Source organism: Protopterus annectens, chromosome 4.part0, assembly GCF_019279795.1.
Source record: "Protopterus annectens isolate FY-2018-M chromosome 4.part0, PAN1.0, whole genome shotgun sequence".
Lineage (NCBI taxonomy): Eukaryota > Metazoa > Chordata > Ceratodontiformes > Protopteridae > Protopterus > Protopterus annectens.
In genome coordinates, this window is record NC_056733.1 from 89338543 (window position 1) to 89359025 (window position 20483).

The 20483-nt window shown below is 38.9% G+C and overlaps 1 protein-coding gene across 1 annotated transcript in view; it reads right to left on the bottom strand.

Moving 5' to 3' along the window:
• The window catches only part of TBCD (tubulin folding cofactor D), a 3708267-nt gene that overhangs the window by 2468719 nt on the left and 1219065 nt on the right, over positions 1–20483 (bottom strand). The window contains exon 13 of the mRNA XM_044068123.1: positions 9611–9705. Coding sequence (XP_043924058.1) covers positions 9611–9705 — 95 coding nt within the window. The remainder of the gene's footprint in view (positions 1–9610; positions 9706–20483) is intronic.

Consider the following 20483-nt stretch of genomic DNA (forward strand, 5'->3'; position numbering starts at 1 on the left):
AGCCAATTATTGAAATTGATCATTTTATGTAAAGCGCTGCTCAAGGCTAGGGACATACCTGCCTGGGAAACATACTCAGAGAGCTCAATCATGTCTCTCTTCATATAGTCCATTAAACTACATCTCAGGTCGTTCACTCCAACATGAGCTATGACAGAGTCACAATGGCAGTTGTTGCTGAGAGACCTGAGTGCATATGTCAGCTGACCATGACTTTCTCCTCATCGAACATGGTGAGTGGAATATCCATGTGTCTCACTAAGGAGTCTCCAATGACAAGAAAATTTGGTTTATGAGTGTTACGGCTTAAGGGCTTGGTAGGTAAGACATTGATGTTGCTGTGTGTCTTGAGTGATGTGGGAACTGTGTAGCAGTCTTGTGTTTTGGAGGTCTCTGGTGTTTCTGTAATTTCTTTGTGAGAATCTACACATATGTTGATTTATGTGTTGGATGCATACTATGTGTATGAGTAGCGGTACTATGTGCTTGAGTAGTGGTGGGTGAGTTGACATCCTCTTCAGTGTTACTGTTTTGAATGCTAGAGAGCAGGGTTTCAGGATTCTTGGTGTAAATACATCTCTTGAAATGTTTACTAGAGTGAATTATTAGTAGAGGGTTGTCAGTGTACTTGAGGCATTTGCTACACTGCCTCAGGAGACATAAGTCAACAAGGCTGGCACGAGACACAAGGGTAGTCTAACTGTTCATAATACTAGCTTTGAAGAACTGTTATCACAAAAGGGATGCTTTCAGGACTGATCTAGGATGTGCACCGTAGATGGGTGTTTCTGACACGGTTTTTGGCTGGTGCTTTATTTAATACATCTCAGCTCACTAGCAATACTTCTTAGACCGGAAACATACTAAAGATGAGGACTGCACTAATGTACTACAGCCGTGCCTCTCAATCTCTTACAGCAAGAAATCTGGACAAAGCCACAAATAATTGAGGACAAAGGCCAAAAAATAGGGACACTTTGTTAATAATGCTCTTACAAACTTAGAAAGTTGATAGACAGGTTTTGCATTAGTATGAAGTGTTTGAAAGATATGAAGTCTAAAACTCAAATCTTTGGCATTATTTTCTCATTTAAGTCTTCAATGATTTACCAGAAAACCACAATTTTATGAGAAACAGACCAAAAATATGAGGCAAACATCTGAACATTCTGCGAATATCTGGACAATTGAGAGGTATGACTACAGCTATATCTAAGGGACAAATTGTCAAAATTATGTCTAGCTGTGGTGCACAATTGCGCAGCAGTGCACTGTGCTGCGAGAGGTGCAAACAAGCAGAAACCCGCTCAAACTTGGGTCTTAAATACCAGAAGGTAAAAACTTAAATAAAACTTTTAAAAAAGTTCAAAAGAACCAATGAGGGTGCTTACTCCAATGCCTTGACCAATCACCCTTCGCCAGACAAGTTCCAATCAGCACACACCTCTCACAAGGGTGGAAAATGACTCCTTCTAATCAATGATGGCTTGGAAAATGTGCTCAGAATACAGCAGCCACTACAAGCAGACCCAGGAGCAAACCTGTATCTGGGCTATGCCACAACTGCTAGCTACATTAATTTAGACAGAGAACACCAAAAAATGATTTAAACAGCAGTAAAACAAAAGGAGACCCTAAAGAATGTTTTAAACAGCAAATAAATTAGTTATTTAAAATGCTGCTTGGTGGGAAAACAGAACAAACAGAACAGATACTTAGCAAACAGTGAAAAGTAGCAACAAATATTCTGCAATCAGTGAAGATAGCAAAAAAGCTTTGCAAACAGTGAAAACAGCAACAAAATATGATTTAACAGGCACAGTAAGGCAGACAAACACAGTACAAAAGTGCAGTTTAGTTTACAGTTTTAAAATACAGTATTAAATAAGCAGAACACAATAAAAGTGCAGAAAATAGTAAAATCAAGCAAACAAAAACTGGCAACCTATGGTTTCTGGGAAGCATAGAAGCCTCTAGTCATCTGGAATCTCAGCTCAGACTTGTGGCTGGTAGCCCACCTCAGTTCAGCTTTGTTCAAACAAGCTTGGAATCCTTCAGACATAACTGTTAGGAGCATGTAGTAAGTACATTATGCACCCTACAGTAGTATACAATGCCAGGAAGAAATTCTATGCCCCCACTCTCTTTTATCCCCACACCTGCACACATCCACACTTTTTGCTTCTTTCTAATTACCCATTCATTCCTCCTTTCTTGGTAATGTCCTCAGACAATGGGAAAACGGGAAGCAATAGTTGGGGATATTTTTCTGTTGCAGAGCTAGCCCCATCTCTGTCAACCCTGCATGTGAACTGCAAAAATTAGATCTTTTGCAGAAGCTCAGTGACGTATGTGTGCCTTCATGCACACGCTGTCAGCTGTCTCCAGTGCATGGATTCCCTTGTAGACCGCAACATGGGCTCAACCTGAATGCTTCATCTTGGATTGAAAACTGGTTTCAATCTTACAGCAAACCAGAGAACCTCACTCCCCCTAACTGGGTGAGTACACATCAACCCCTCACGTCCATCTTCCCAAGTAAGCTCCTTGAGCACCTAGGTCACTTGCTGATCATGGGTCATAGATGGAGGTTTACCTCTCAGTACCAGAACCCCTGCCCCACCTTTCACTGAGTATTCCTAACTGATAATCTCTTGGGCATACCTCTTAGCTGTCCAAAATTTCATAGAACATCCAGATTTTTGCCTCACATTTATGTTCCTTCCAAATAAAAGTTGTGGTTTTCTGACAAGTCATTGAGGACTGAAGTCACTAAATAAGGACAGACTTTATATTCTTCAGAAAATGCATGCCAATGCAAAATTTGTTACTGTAGCAACTTTAGTTTATAAGATCAATATTTAACATCAGTTTCTGTTTTTGGGACTTAGTTTCCCCATTATTTTTAGCTTTGTCCAGAATTCTCTCACTAAAAGGCTCTGGGGTACTCTCTAGTGATTGTGTAAATGTGGTCGTCTGCTTCATGACATCCACATTAAGGGAAAGAATACCATAATTCTCTGCAGCACTCTGTCCATTCTCTGGCCATCCACTGCAAGCACCACAACCTGTAAATGAACATAAAGTGGCACAATAAACATACTGTTCGGCATCAAATGAATCATGTAATTGGAGAGTGCAGGCAGTGTACTCGGCTTCTCTCTCTGAAACAAACACAAGAAGCTAATTTTGAACTCCTGACCTTTTTTGGATGTTTGAATTCTTCCAGAAAAAAATTACTTATAACATTAAATCGGGATTACTTTAATGCCCTACGCGTAAAATATTTTAAACAACCCTGTAGTGGTACAGTTTAGTTGGGTGAATAACCTCACCTGTACAGCCTTTTAGCATTATCATCATCATCACAATCAGACAGTGTTGGATTTTTCCCTCTACTATTTGTGTATGGTTGTCTTTCATATTTAGGTCCTTCAAGCACATTTAACAACCACAGCAAGATCAAAAATATGTCATGAAATAGCAAAGCTGAGAAATATTAATAAGAAAGAATAATATTTCAGAATGTTGCACTCTTTGACATTCTCCATAGTAAGTGTGTGTGTGTGTGTGTGTGTGTGTGTGTGTGTGTGTGTGTGTGTGTGTGTGTGTGTGTGTATAAACAGAAAACAAAAACAGCATAAACATGTTTTTGTTGTTCACAGACAAGCCTCATGGTCAGTGTTCTTTTTTTTAATATACAAATCTGTATGCTCTTGTGCGTATGCATCCAAGTATAAACACTTTACTTTAATGTAGTTAATCAGCATGTTTCCAGGAGATTAAAAGAAGTAGGAGTACTAGAAGAACACAATGCGGACACAGGAAGAATATACAAACTCTATAACCTAATTGGAGGTCAGACATTGGAGCTATGAGGCACAGCTCTGACAAGTAAGCCATTGCAATGACAAAGTTATAGTATCTAAACATGTACTAACTTATCTGGGAATAAAAGGATTATTTGGAATGCAGCTGGCCTTAACAACAATGAGTGGAGGCAGTGACAATTCATCCCTCAGATGGATAGCCACGCCATCCGCCGTTACTCACCAGGTTCCCTTATACTAACCTTGAGCATCCATCCACACTCTACTTTCTATCGAATCAGACTCAGACTCGCAGCCTTTTCCACTGCTTAACAAACATATCATGCCTTTACTTACAATGGCTTCAGTTATTTGCCTTCTTATCTTTCTCTCACTGTACCTGCTACCAAACCTGACTGCTGGCACTATGCATGCCCAGGGCAGGTGGTGTTCCCTCTCTGTCCTTTTAAGGTCATCTTAACACCATACCACCTTAGCAAGCTCACCTAATGAGAAGCATCCTGACTCATTTAAATTATCATAAAATTATCTACCTCTTTCTCTTTCCTCCCTACTCGCCTAAGAACTGAAGACACCCTACCCCGCACTCTTCTTATAATCTCCTTCTCGCCATCCTTCTTCCTTTTGCTGTTTATAACCATAATATAAACACCTCCCTCATACTACGATATCACTCAGTTTCACCTCACTGTCTGTAATCTCTGATATCTCTAAGTATCTTATAAGAATTGTCTCAGGTTTCACTGATCACATACTAATCTGCATAACAAATAATGACTACTGTAATCTCTGATATCTCTTAAGTATCTTATAAGAATTGTCTCAGGTTTCACTGATCACATACTAATCTGCATAACAAATAATGACTACTGCATTTTTCCTCAAATATTCTCTTCAACTCACTGTTTTTTATTGCAATCTACTATGGCACATGTTCTATGCTTGTCCATTACAGCATTTATCCACTCTTAAGTTTTGTAGTGTAACATGATTCTTTGAAAATACCTGTACTTGAGTTTTGAAATATTAAGATTGTGGAGCTTTTCTGTCCGGGCATCAACTAAAAATGAGCACTTTCTGACCCAGTCAGACTTTCCCGATAAACAAGTGTCAAATAAATACAATCTACTGCCATCATTCTAGTACCAACATCCAACTTCTGTCACACTTGCAGTAAAAAATTCTTCAAGTAAAATGCAGAAAAAAAGCCATTTGAAAACTGCCCCACTCCCAACTTGAAAAAAAAAAGCAATGTGCTCTTCAGTGATTCATTTGAACACACACCTTTTCCCACTGTCTCAGACTTGTACACATCACTGCATGCTCCATCCATAACACACTTCGCCTGAACAGCTAATTCCATTACAATGCTGACACCCTTGTCATCTCTGAAACCTGGCTATGCCCTAATACAAAAATAATATCTCTTTTGGTGGTCTCAAGGCCAGTTCATTTAGTAACAATCTTTCAGTCTTTGCTTGCTGGTCCTAGAACCATGTCAAAAACCCATCATTACAGTCAGTCTAGAAACACAAGACAATTCAACCCTTCTAACTACATCAGTGTAACTGAAACAAGTTATCTGATCTGTCTGCATTTTCTTGACTTGGACTCTTGCCATTTATTGACACTTTTTTCTAAATACTTAATTCTACACTTTCACTAAGACATAGAACAAAGTCCAAAATATTGCCTAAGAATTATTTCAGTGATCAGAGTCCTCATAACTCAAGACAGATACCGTTTGGAGGAAGTATAATCAATGCAAAACTCTTGACTTGGTACAGAAGAGAGTTCTGCAACAAAGTAAAATCAGACTTCACAGTAAGACGCTGTCCGGTTCGATTCTCAGCTAGAGCATCTTCTGCATGGAGACATGCATGAATAGGCATACCTTCGTTGAAGGTTGTGCGTCAGGGCTGGCAACTCAGCACGTAAAAATCTACTGCCAATCTTAAGCGGATCGGAGTTCCGCTGTGGCGACCCCTAACCGGGAAAAGCCAAAAGACACAACAACACAGCAAGACATTTCTTATATTACTTATCACAAGCAGAGCCTTTCAGTTTCTGCAAATTTCAGCTTACTTTGGATTTCTGACATGGCATTAAGGTTCATTAACCCAATTAAAACATACCAGAAATCTATGTCCTGAAGACCCTCTCATAGGAAGCAGTTCCATTATTTCACTGTTCCTCTTCCAAGAACAGCATAACATCTAGCATATCTTATCCTCCACCTAATATCTCCTTAGTACAGCCTGGTACAGAAACTCTTCAACAATCTCGAAACTTTAACATATCCCTCTACTTCCATCCTAAATAGCCCATCAGAAATCATACATATATATATATATATATATATATATATATATATATATATTTATATATATATATATATATATATATATATATATATATATATATTTATATATATATATATTATTCTTTGAAAGAACAGTTGCGGTGGGAGGCACAGTGGTGCAGCAGTTAACATTGTTGCCTAAAAGGAAGAGGTTCTCTGGTTCGATTCTCGGCTGGGGTGCCTTCTGTGCAGAGTCTACATATCCTCCCAAAGACATACGTCTGGATCATTTCTCCCCAGGCCTACACTGAAAATAGGCTCTGTCCTAGTCTGACTTTCCCGGTCAACAAATGTTAAATAAATAAATAAATATTCCACTGCACAAAGGTGGATGACATCAGCAGTTCCTATTTCACTGCACAAAGGTGGATCCTCTCTTGGAATTCATTTTTGACCAACTGCAATTCTCCCACACTTACTCAAACTCCTTGGAAAGTAGATTTATACTGAGCTTCTGCAACATCTGACAACTCCAGTCTATTAATCCTCTCAGCATGGCTTTTATCTGGCACACAGATGTGAAACTAGCTTACTTCCTTTTTCAAACCACCTGCAAACCAAACTATCTTTGGTGATTCTGTGGTAGCACTCTTTAGATCTCTCAAAAACATTATGTGTGGTCAAACATGACAAACAACTGCAAAGGTCACATATGTAGCCACTCTTTCTCACTTGTTCAGTAGTTTGAAAGAGGTCTTAAAAGCAAGTTTCACATATTCAGAATCTGATGTGCTGCATATACCTCAATTTTTCACTTGGTGCCATAAGAAATTCTGCAAATATCAGTCCTGAGTAAATAACACAACATCTTTCTGCAGTTCTGTTAATCTTATTCAGTACTTTTTGTGTTTTCCTATGCTTCACATGGAGGTACTTAAGTCTTCTTCAAACTTCTGCTAACATTTGCTTACATTCAGTCCTAGACTACTCTTGTGTCAGTACGGTTAAACTTTTCATTTCTAACTGCACTAGTCCCCTCAACTCAGCCCAGTATTAAATTCTAGCAAGAAAAAGGTTCCCATTGATCCAGAAAATCAGAGATCGACTAGTGGCTTGGGAACATGGAACAGCCAGCGAGGTGTGGGGAAGAGACATGCAACTTATGTTGTTGTACTTACCTTGGAGGGAGGGTTGTGGTAGTTCCTCCCCCCTCTAGCAACAAAGTGCTTCAGAGGATTGACCCAGGCCACTCTCCCATGAATGGGCCCGGTATACTGAGAGGGATGTGGGTGAGTCTGCCAAAGCCAGGATGGAAGCCCTTCTAGACTAGGATCACAGGCAGTCCCTCTAAAGTGAAGCAGAGCCCATAAGGAACAAATGCGCTGGGAAAACTTCTTGCCCCATGAGGAATGAATGGATTCATTGATTGTTGGGAAATGATAATCAGCAGGCACAAATTAAGTCCAGTTAAAGGAAAAAGACAGAGAAAAAAATGGGTTCCACTTGAAGTTGGACACTTATTGAGCAAGAGCTGAAATCTGACTAACATGTCAAAACAGTATACTTTGTAGCAACTAACATGAAGCATCCGCTATTAACATGACAGTTTATTATTCCCCATGCATGCCTGCCAACAGCCAGGGTATTTTCACTTCTCGGTCTCCTCTGTGCTTCAGATATCATCATGAACCCCATCTCTACAATTTTAATTTTGATCTTAGTAATAGAATTCACCACCTGTATCTCCCATACGACTATCTAATGATTTGAAATAGCTTAATTAAGTACCACTTAGATCACTCTATCACCCCAAACAAATATCATGCCATGACAACTGCAAAGTAAACCCTAGCTCAGGCAACTCAAAATTCACAAGACAGCTTTTTCCCCTCTCATAAGTGGCACAAGGGTGGTTGACATTTACTGCTGGCATAAACATAACTCAGCTATCTCTTCTCAAATATTAGCTGCAGTTGCACAGAAGACATAACCTTACACCTGAAACGTTTCTGACTGCTGCCCATTCCTTATCTAAAAGCACCATTATTTATCCCTTATGTTGTTCAGGCCATCCTCCATCGTAGGGCTTTCTATATTCTAAGTCTGCTAACACTTGTACAAGTAAGCTCTCGCTAAGCCAATACTGCAACTCTCCACATCACTGGTTCACTCTGGCAACCACTATTATTGTTCATTCACGGTATTTTAAAATATTTCCTCTACCTATTGCTTTTCATCTTCCTTACCGATCAGAAGTATTTCAGTATTCTGCTGCTGCTCTTACTTCACAGTATGCATATCAGTAACCTGCTCTAGTATAGGCCAAGTCTGTGTGCAGCCTCAGAGCCTTATTTCAGTTACTGTTTTTCTTATTCCAAATGCTGCGTTCTGGGACTACTCTTATTCTGTAATGTATTTGTTTTTGATAATGCATTCACTGTGCTAGTGTACTATATTTTAGTTGACACTGTATATATACTGTCCGGTATGTTTATACTCTGCCTTGTTTTTCAAAATTAATTATTTTAACTGTTGATTTTCTGTAATGTTAATAGCTTCTCAGCTTTTTGACATTGACATAGCTTTCTGCTTAAAACTGGTCATGCTCAGTCAATTTCCAAGTCAGCAAACCAAACATTTAAATACAAAAAATGTCCCCTCTGAAAGACTTGTTTGTTTTGTGTGTGTGTGTGTGTCATCCTGCAACTTGAGTCAAACAAAACATATGACAACATTTAGCAGCATCCCAAGCTACAGTAAAGTTTCAAGTTAACAAGAACTGAAGCAACCAGGGAAAACAAATTGAAGAAATACAGTACGATTTTCATGTTTTGCACTTTCTGCCCCCCCACCCCCCACGCAGAAACATACCTTACATTTTTAGAGTTTTCAGATGAAAGATAGGAAATAAATTCCCTCTCTCCCCCAACCTAAGAGGAAGTCTAACCAAACAAATAGTACAGGGCACAGTATTAGTTAGGCCTATTTTTAATAGTAACTCTCAAGCAACCAGAAACTACAGTTATCCGGCATTTACCAGTCCCCATGGGTGCCAATTAACCGAGAGTTTACTGTACTACAAAATGGATGTAAACAGAGATAAACAACTGAAAATTAACAAACATGCCAGTTTCTATGTCCCTTTTCAACATCCAAAAATACTGATAAGAAATGATAGAGAGCAGTGTTTATAAAACAATGACAAAGAATATGCAAATAAAACGTACAAGTCTGTCAGCCTCAGCCTGACTTGTACATTTTAGCAAAATACTACCCTCAGACAGAAGCAATTCCTTTAACAGTAGTTCTAAGTTCTGGAAACACCTACTGAAATTTTTATTCTAAGATATGGCACAAGAAGCAGATCTGGCTTTAGACTTTATAAAAATGACTGATGTGCTACCATTTCAAATTGATAAGTATTTTACAGAGATACTTTATTTACACATTACATCAAAACTGCAATGATCAAACTTACCATCTGGAAGTCTAGAAGGTAGAAGAAGTCCTCTTCTGCCTAGTTCAGCCAAAGCCAGGCAACCACCATGCCAGCTGTTATCAGTCTCCTGAAAACTAAATTCAAATTTAAAATATTAATGCCTTCTTAAGTTGAGACAATCAAGCCTGTTTTGCAAGAATGTGACACATTTTACACTTTCTTTTGATTTCCTGTCCACCTTTCAAAGATACTTGTTACATTCTCCCCAGCTTTGCTACTTGCCTTACAAAACATTTGTAGCTCCTGACTCCCTTCCTATAAAAAGTGATGGAACCCAAAAGTAATATAGTCCAAGTCAGCTAGTGTATGCTACTAAATAATAACAGCCCAGTGTCCTTACTCATCAACTTCAGTCTGAAAGTCACCCTAAAGCCATTGCAATTACACCAACATAAAATCTTGGAACTCTCACTCTACTAACCAAATCATTGTACACTAATCAAACAGATGTTTAATCTTTCACTTCCATGAATACTGCTCCTGCACATACACTGTCTAAATCTGCTTAAATTTCTGCCTTATTCTGCAAAAAAAAAAAAAAACACACTATTCTATTTAAAAGTATTTACAGTACTGTCATCTGGCTTGTAATCTATACCTACTGATGCTGTGCAAGTACTATGTTCATCTTATTTAAATGTTAACCAGGTAGGTTAGCTAGCACAGGGAACCTTTGCAGTCTTAAACCAGGTCAAGAGGCAAAGACAGCAAATTCTAGGTGCTTGTTACAATGTTTACAGAGTAATACAACAGCTCTGTGATTTACGTGGCATTTAAATGGCTTAAAGACTGCTACAACTCTAGGTAATAATGTAATCAACAAAATACTCATCTAATCATCTGTAATAATAGGCAAGAGTACAGGGCATTTACTAACAAGTGTTAACATATAACACTGTATGTATATTTTTGGACAGATTCCAAAAGACTTGGTCTCAGTGAAAGTGTCTTACTTTCAATGTAATGCACTGGAGTAAATCACTTACACTGAGAGCAAGTCTTTTGGATTGCGCTGTGTATATATGTGTGTGTGTGTGTGTGTGTGTGTGTGTGTGTGTGTGTGTGTGTGTGTGTGTGTGTGTGTGTCTATTTATTTATTTATGGATCTACTTCATAAGCTTGAGGTTTCAAAACTTAGAACTTCAAATGGCCGAGACCAGAAGATTGAAGTTTTGAAACTTTGAAAATCTAATTAAAAAAATAAATAAATAAACAAAAAAATGTTTGTTTTTTTTATGTTTCTGTAGGGGGGCAAGCCCTCCTGCACCCGCCAAGCCCTTTGCTAATTAAATATACCAACTCCCGAGATCAGACTACAGTGAGGAAAACAGTAAATATCCTGTTCCACGCTGTAGGGCAATCTCCATTCAAAATGCTTGAAGTTTCAAAACTTCAATCTTATAGTCTCGGCCTTTTAAAGTTCGAAGTTTTGAAACTTTATTATATGTATATACACACACATATACATATGTAGGTACGTTCAAAACAATCTAAACATACTGACAGTCAATATGTAAACAAAAACATTTAACACAAAATATCAAAAATTAAGCTTATCCAAAACCAATGTTTATGCAAGGGGGCAAATGCCCTGCACTCACACACCCCTTAATAATTATACATACCAACTTTGAGGTAGAACTATACTAGGGAAAGGTCATATACCCTTCCCTGCTACAGCATCAATTTTGTCGCTATTCAGTGTTACAGATATCTTCTATAGATATTTCAACTGTTGACATTATAATATTTAGATTGCACAACTTTTTCACTCCCTATGTGCAAAGGCAAGCTAGACATGATAACTGTAAGCACGAGGGTGAAGTGCCTACATTCTGCAAACTGTTACTATTATATCAGTTACTTTTTCTGTGCTATGAACCCAGCATATATATGAAATAAATCCATTGTGGATCAACACAATACCCTGGTCAACAAATTATAAGTAAAATAAATCAAGTGACTTATAGACTCAAGTCTTAGACAGGAAATGCTCTTGGAAGAAAATTCCAGTTAAATAAACATTTGATGCATTTTTTTCATATAAGGAACAAAACAGACTACTTCAAATAACTTAATAAAAGAAAAGTGCTGAGGCAGTAGTACGGCCGTCCAGTACTGCTACTGCAAGGCTAACAGAATGGAGCTGGAATAACTGGTTCAGAGTAATAGGCAGACCTTCATATTCTGTGAAAAGGCCCTGCAGGGTGAATTTTGTGTTTTCCAGAAGAAATTTTCCTAGTGAAAGGTCTTTTATTGACTCCTAATGATGATTTCAGGGACAAAATGAATCTCCAGTTCAACAAGAAGCAATCCACTAAGCTGAATGGAGTCTAAGCTGTACATCCAATATACAAGTGGGCTGCCAACAGAATGGTGTAGAAATGGACAGGAAACTCCATCACTACCTCACTCAAAATATAATGGCATACTCCCTGGTTCATTATGGGTTTATCAGAATCAAGAATCAAAGTAAAACATTGGACTTTTGTCTAAAACTTTATCAGGAAAAACTAGCAGAGAGAAGTTTGTCTATTTACTTTAAAACAAAGGCATTACCTTGTAGGTATTGCTTGTGGCAGTTCAGCGCAACTTGTAGTTCTCTGAGAATCACAGGTCCTACTTCCACAGAGACTCAGATTTACAAACTAGCTGCAACATCCAACTGTCCCATGTCAAGCACTGTATAAATTGCAGTCTGTGAGAAAAATACAGCTATGTCAGCTTGCCTTTGCCAGAATGGTGCACAATACAGAAGAAAACTTGACAGAGTATAAACAGAACAGTGTTGCAGTGGTTAACTTTATCACCTTGCAGCAAGAGGTTTGATTCTCGGTTGGGGTGCCTTCTGTGCAGTGTCTGCATGTCCTCCCTGCATTCATGTAGGTTTCCTCTGGGTGCTCCAGTTTCCTCCCATGTTACAAAGGCATGCATCTGGAGCATTTCTCCCTGGGCCTCTGCTGAAAATTAGCTCGTTCCAAGTTGGACTTTCCCGGTAAACAAAAGTTAAATAAATAAAGAAAGTAAATATAATGTTCACGGTGTCCACCCAAAGTATTTGTACCCTGTTCACTCTTTGTGACACTATTACAAGAAGGTCCTCACATGAAAAGCCTTGTGTTATGTAAACAAGGCAAATCTTTCATGGCTAGAAGTACCACTTTGAGCTCTGAAGACCTGTGCGCCAATGGGACTTCTACCGGGCCCATATTCCTCATATTAATAAGGGAGCACATTCTGCAGTTACTAGACTATAAACAGACTATGAAAGGAACCTTGCCCACCTCAAGTTTAAACAGATCTTAAAAACGATGGAGTGAGAGAACAGGGGTTACCTTAACTAGCACTACCTTGCTATCACTCCAGTCAGATATAAAGCGAAGTTAAAAGATTCTGACACTACCCTGGCTCACTACAGACATATTACCCCGCAGCTATAAATCTCTGTGTTAACAATACCTTGGGCTCAGAGTTCTTTAGTGACTGTCTTAGTACTTCTGTTCTTTCTTTCTGTTTGCCTGGTAGGTTGTTTGTCTACTGACACTTTTTAGTCATGTTTTACGATCTGAAACTGAAAAACCCTTTATATGAGTGTCTGATGCTGTCATAGTTATGTTTCATCTTGGTGGCATAGAACAAAGGGTTATGTTATAGTGAGGACTCGATAATCAACAGACATACAGCAAGATAAAGCATAAAAAAGATTGTGCCTGCACAATTTGAGGAAATAAAAGAGCTGCTGATACAGTAAAGATATCATCAAAAAGCTTTACCTAAACACATCCATTTATTTCATATGCAAGGACAGCATAGCTATATGAAATAACTCAAATAAAGCAGAGTTATGTGAAGTAATCATCATAAAGTACAGAAGTGTAATGATTTCCTATAGCAGCAGATTCTCACACTGGAATTACTAATGCAGCAGCATTCATGAAGAAAGGGACTATGCCACAATGCCATGGTCCACAATTGGCATGAATCTCAGAGATCTGGACATTCTATTTGTGGGCTGGTCTCCTCCGAAGCCAGATATGTCAGACTGACTCTGGGTACAAAGATGAGAACAGATCACATCATCTTTAATTCTTTCTAGTGAGATCAAAGATATAATAGTACCAATTGTGCCTGTGACATCTGCCTAGGCAGGGAGATATGCTTGATCATCCAAGGCACCTGAAGACCCTCATACTTGTAGACATCTGTGGAGGGTGTACAAAAACATTCCATTACAAAGAGGCAAACAAATAAGGCTAGACACCCCCACAGCCCTCTCCTACTCTTTTCTCAATTTTGGAGAGAGAGGATGGGAGCCCACACTGTGGCAAGGATCCCTGTATTCAAATATTTACTGCAACAGTACATAATTACACAGCTGTGCCATATGTATTATAAGATCCCTGCTGCAAAAACAATTATAATGAATTAGAATAAAGGGGAAGTACTAACCCTAACTTCATAATTAGGATGGAGGAGTCAGCAGGCCCTGCGAGAATACAGAGGAAAAACCTATTCAGCTCCTAGAATAAAGGCTTAATCTCCAACACACCAAAAAAGGTGAGAAAGGAAGCAGAGATACCAGTTGCATAAATGATCCGTACAGAAACACTTCAAAAAAGCCAATCCCTACTGCTCTAGTATAATGAAGTCTTATTTAGCCCCTTGGAAAATGGATTAGCTTTTTAAACTGAAGAAAATGCTTTTTTTTCTTAGCAATGATTATTCAATGCAGACAAGGTTTAGAAGAAATACATTTATCCCTATTACCATGGATATCAAAGCAAAAGACCATGTAGTGAACTAACCATCTGCTTAGTGTCTTGTTTCAATAGTTGATAATTATATTACTGCACGATCTTTAACATCTGAATCATTCATATTCTGGCTATCTCCGTCTCTTTCTCTTGTCAATTCAAGTTAAGGTGGCTTAATGGATAGCTTACATATCCGATTAATAAAACGTATTTACTTACTAATTTATGTATGTGCCAGGTTAATCCCTCTAGGCTTCAGGGGATACTTGAGGTGGTACTCATACTGACTAGGAGAGATTTAGCTTGGGCAATGAGGAACTTCTCGCTACTTGTTTTGTTAAATGTCATGGAATTTATTTTTTTTTTTTTACATCCACCTAAGCTACAACTAACTCTGGCAGGCAAATGGGACCTCATTTTAAAGTCTCATTTGAAGGATGACAAATTCAGCAATGCAGTGCAAGTAATGGAAAAATGAATCCAATCAGTGCTCATAAGGACAGCAAATAGAAAAAAATAATAAATTACCTGAGGTGGGATTAGAGTCCAGAGTATTCATATTTTTCAGCACCAAAGACAAGTATGCTACTTGTTGAGCCTCTGACACATTTAAGTAAAATGTAAACAAAAAAAAAAAACAGATACATAGAAGTTAGACAAAAAAGCTAATTTACATTTTTCTACTCCTTGGTTCTGGCCAAATATCTGTACACACATGGATTTCCTGTATGGTGTACATAGTTAAGTGGTTGTGTGCGTGCCAAAGACAGAATACAATTAGATTTACAAATAGCCTGTATTTTATCATGACAAGCAAAATTTTCTGTAAAATTAGTTTACTGAAACTTTCATAAAGATGACCAAGGGAAAAAAAGTTGTAAAAAATGAGTCCAGAAAAGAACAGAGATAGAGAACATGTGGAAGAATAATAGGAAATGGATCAGACAGGCAGAGTCAAAAGAAATTGAAACACCATCAAAGGAGAAAAAATAAGTCAATCGCATGCTGAAATATTTAAAATAAGTGGAATCAATAGATTATTAATGCTGCAAATAACAAAGAAACTGGAGAAGACATTAAATAAAACACACTGATGAAATGACACAGCCCCAGACAACTGAAAGGAATATAAAGGATCAGCTTTCCGAACAAGAAACAAGATATTAAGAGCAAAATCAGAAATTAATAGAGCTAGAGGACAGACCTAGAACAGAGAATCCAAGACTTATGGTGATCCTATGAAAAGGTGGAAAGTAGATTTGAATATGTTAAGGGTATTAACTGGTAGGCAACAAAGAGGTATATAATAATTAAACTAAAGACTTAACAAAAACAGGAAATACTGTCCAAACTGTGGAAAAGGGATTAGCTTTTTAAACTGAAGAATTTTTTTTTCTGAGCAAAGATTATTCATTGCAGACAAGATTTAGAAGAAATACATTTATCCCTTCCATTAGAAAATGTAGAGAAATGCACTTAAACTAATATTTTGTTACGGATCTTTTATACACCTGGAACAAAGACCTACATGGATGTGGAATATGCAACTTAGGATTTACAGAAAATTCATAAGGAAATAAGGGAAAAACTATAATAAAACAAGATATACCCTTGAAGGTCTTCTGACCTTTTTTTACTTTTGTTGTTTACCTAAAACAGAAAAAGTGTTGAAAAATTAGACACCAGGACTTAAAGGGCATTAGTAAAACAATTCTGGTATTTCAAAGAAAAATATGAAAGAAACAAATAAAAAAATGTATACATCCAGGGAATGGAGAAGTCTTTCTCTCTGTTTTGAAGCTTGGGTACGAAGTACAGATTAGTTCTTAAAGTGACTCTCTCCTGAATAAAGACAGCATAAGTAAGGCTCAATGGCCCTCGTATCATGCCTGTAATTCAGACACCTTCTCAGCAGAGGTAATAACAACCAGAAAACTGTCCTCCATGCTATAAATGTAAAGGCACAGTCATCATCTGGTACAAAAGGAGGAACAGTTCTCCATGCTACAAATGTAAAGGCACAGTCATTAGCTGGTTCAAAAGGAGGAACAGTTCTCCATGCTACAAATGTAAAGGCACAGTCATTAGCTGGTTCAAAAGGAGGAACAGTAAGCTTCTCTAAGACAAAATTCTAATCTTGCCATTGGGCTACCACATTTCTAGGAGCTCTGAAGTCTGCACAATTCCCTTCACTATCGGTAAAGATAACAAGAGGGTTTACAGGAAAGCAAACATTAATAGCACATACATGGACCTTTACAGATGTATACATCAGATGTGCTCTGAAAAGTATACTTAAAGATTTGTTGTGCATTGGCTTTTATGGGGATAGACTTCATGAACCATGCACCATAATAAAAACTTCTTCCATTTGGCAATGTAAGATTTTTCTACTAGTAGGTTCCTCTGCCTCATTAAGAATGGCATTGATTTCTGGATAAAAAGAAAAAAAAAACTTGGATTCAGAGATCAGTTGTTTAAGTAGTCAAGTTTGAAGCTGGTGAGAATGTGATGTACTAATGTGAATGTGCAATGCATGAGAAAAGTTAGGGACTCTGCTCTTTACTACTGAAACAGCAGAACCACCACAGCAGCCTGGTTCAGAATAAAGTTATCTGAATTATGTTTGCCCAGCCTTCCATGGCTTTTATCAGGAATTTGGGTTATTACTGGTATAGGAAAAAGACATAGAACAGTCTCCCTTCCTTATGGACAGAGAATACACTGACCAGTCCACAACTGCCTGCATAAGAATCTGAACCAAAATCTCCTGCTCTGACAATTTAGTGGGGCTGCAATGAAGATTACACAGGGAACCACTCACTACCAAATGATGGTTTTGAAGCTGACCAGATCCAAGGGTCATTAATGAAGGCTGGCTGCAGTCTAACACAGTTGGTCTAAAATGTCTTTAAAACTAAAGAGGGAATGTAAACTCCCATGAAGAAGAGTTTGATCTGCATGGTTGCCGCCCAGTCTGCAAGTAGACAGATACAGTACTCCCTCACCTGTTGATGTACCACATTACATCTGTGATAGTCTTTGGCTTCAAGCCCTCTTTGCATACTAGCAGGTCACAAATTTGTGTTGGTACCTCTTTTACAATAATGCACTAGTTTTCAGTGCTGTGGTTCCATTGGTCTCAGTGTAAGCTTCCTACAGTCTAAGGTATCTGTATTCAGGGTATGATGGCACTAGCAGAGGGAAATAACATCCCCAGGCTCTTTGAGACTTAATTTGATTATCAAGGTATTCCCTGCATACAGAAGGGATCAGAGGGAGTCCCCTTGCCCATATGATGAAGGTGTTACATCCAGATGTTTCTAAGGAATGACCAAATCTTTCTAATATGGAGTTTTGTCAAGCAGAGCATGAGGTTCAAGACTGGTAAGTACCCCAGAGCTCTGAGGACATCCTGGGATGCTAAGCTCCGTCTCTTTGTCAAGTCTACAAAAATGGAGCTCAGAAAACAGACGTTCAGGGAAAGGAACACTGGGATTTAGGAGGTATTGTCCTAGAAAAGTCTTGGTACTGGATTGGAATGCATTTGATATTTACATGATTACAAAGATCCCAAACTGGTCAGGTGCGGATATGTCTCAACATACTCATGGCATTAGGCTTCTATCAGGAAATCATCCATATAGGATAAATATGTACTGCCTAGCTCGAGATGGGTGAAAAGATAAGCTAAGCATCTTGTGAAAACCCTGGGAGCAAAGGAGAACTTAAAGAGCAAGACAATCAACTGGAAGTGATGGTGGCCCTTCAGAAATGTGAGAAACCTTATGAGTTCTTAAAAGCTGGGGATGTGGAATTAAGGATCCATGTCCAAAGTGACTATCACAGTCGAAAGCATGAAAAAGTAGAAGTAAAAGCCTCAAGCGTTAGCACTTTAAACTTTATTACTCTTAATGATTTGCTTAGGATGCAGAGGTCTAAAATGGGCTTTCCAGGAATTGTTTTTCTTTAGCAAAAGAAAAACAAATGTTGAATTAAAGCCAGCATCAACTTCTTGTTGGAGAAGCACTTTCAATAACTAAACAAGTCAAAAGTGGTTGTATAACTAGTCCAAAGGGCAACCAGGTCTGCATGAAACTGTGGTACATCCAACACAGAGAGGAAGCTATCTTGCTCTCTCTTCTGTACTCAGCAGCTACTAGGTCTTTCAATCAGGCATCTTCTAACAAGTAGACAAAGACGTGGAGAGAATACTGGGTGGCATAAGGACCACTGCTTATAGGTTCATAGGTTGGTACTTGGCTATCAGCCCTAGGGCCTATACAAGCCTAGTCATAACAATTTCCTGGCTATTTCTTCCCAGAATATTTACCCCTGTCTAGTAGGGTGATTGACGTGATCTCCTGGGTGAATTTCTTATCTCCCATCCAATCATCAAGGTTTCTTTTCAAGAGGGCTAAAGAAGCGCTCTGCTTGACATGTATGGGCAGTCTATTCCAGAGTCTGGGGAGTCTCTGGGTAAGAAACCTATCCCTCCAGCATGTTTTCTTCATTGTGATGACCAGGTTTAGATCCCTGGAGCATGTGGCTCCGAGGGATTGGGATTTCTTTAAGTGTAGCATGTCCAACAGTACTGGGTTTGACATGGTCTTGTATGTTAAACAGAGATCACCTCTGAGTAGGTGATATGCGACAGACTATAACTGGAGTTTTTTTTAGACAGTCAGCATAGGGGATCTGCTTTAGGCCTATGATTCTTTTAGTGAGGTATTTCTGTGGCCTTTTCTAGTTGTTGCAGATGTCTTGTGAGGTACATACCAAACAGGGTGCTGTACTCTATAATGGGTCTAATGAGGGATGAGTACAGTGGGACAATGACCTCCTTTTTTCTGGATGAAAAGCCCTTAGTGATGAGGTGTGCCACAAAGAAAGATTTCCTGACTGTTGTGGCTATGTGGTTATTGAAGGTGAGACCACTGTCCACCTGTGTCCCTAAGCCCCTTATCACACTTTCGGTGTTTAGTGTACTGCCACTTGTGTGGTAATTCATGGGTACATCTTTTTCCCAAATGGGATAACTATACATTTCTTGGCATTGAGCTTGAGCCCATGGCTCTGGCACCAAGCATCTGTTTCTGTAAGGCCCTTTTGTAGAATAGCCACATTATTTGGGCATTCAATAATGGCTCTCAGTTTGCAGTCATCTGCAGACTTTGTTAGTCAGAGTCCCTTAGTGCTGGCCTGAACTTCAGAGAAGTAAATGCTAAACAAGGGCGTTCCCAGGACTGAACCCTGAGGTACTCCGCTTGTCACTTGTCTGGAGCTGGATTTTGAGTCGGCTACTTTTACAGTGTGGGTTCTGTCAGTAAGCCAGTTGGCAACCCATCAAGTGACATAGGGATTAATGCCCAGCTTAGTAAGTTTATCTATGATTCCAGAGTGGGGGATGGTGTCGAAGGCCTTGGCGAGATCCAGATAGGCTGTGTGGACCACCTTACCCTTGTTCATGGCTCTGGAGACTGATTCAAAGAAGTCAGTCAGGTTGAGGAGACAAGACTGGGCCTTTACAAAACCAAATTGGGTGGGTCCAATGTTTGAAGGTTGCCAATATCTTTGTTCATAAGTTTCATGATAATGCGTTCCATGGGTTTGCAGATCAGGCTCATCAGACTAATGGGACAATAGTTCATGGGATGCAAGGTGGATCCCCCCTTGTGGAGTGGGATAACTGTAGCTGTGCACCACTCATTGGGCACGAAGCCTGAGGAGAGGTTATGATTAAACATGACACTTAGATGAGGTGCCAGTCCATTTTGTTGTTTGTGTAGTACAATGCCCGGGATGTCATCTGGTCCCATGGATGCTGTATTCTTAGCTTTGGAGAGTGCATTTTTTACCTGTGTGGCTGTGATTACCAGAATTCGGCAATCTTTTGGTATTGAGATGGGCCCTTTAAGAGGTGAGAGGTGGGTGAAGTAGGCACTGAATCGATCTGCCTGGATACTGGCAATATCCTTGGGTTCAATATATTTAATGTCATTCTGTTGTAGCTCAGAGCAGATCTGAGGATTGCCATTTAGATTCTTGACATAACTATAGAATGCCTTGTGGCTGTCCTTGAAGTCTTTGGCAATTTT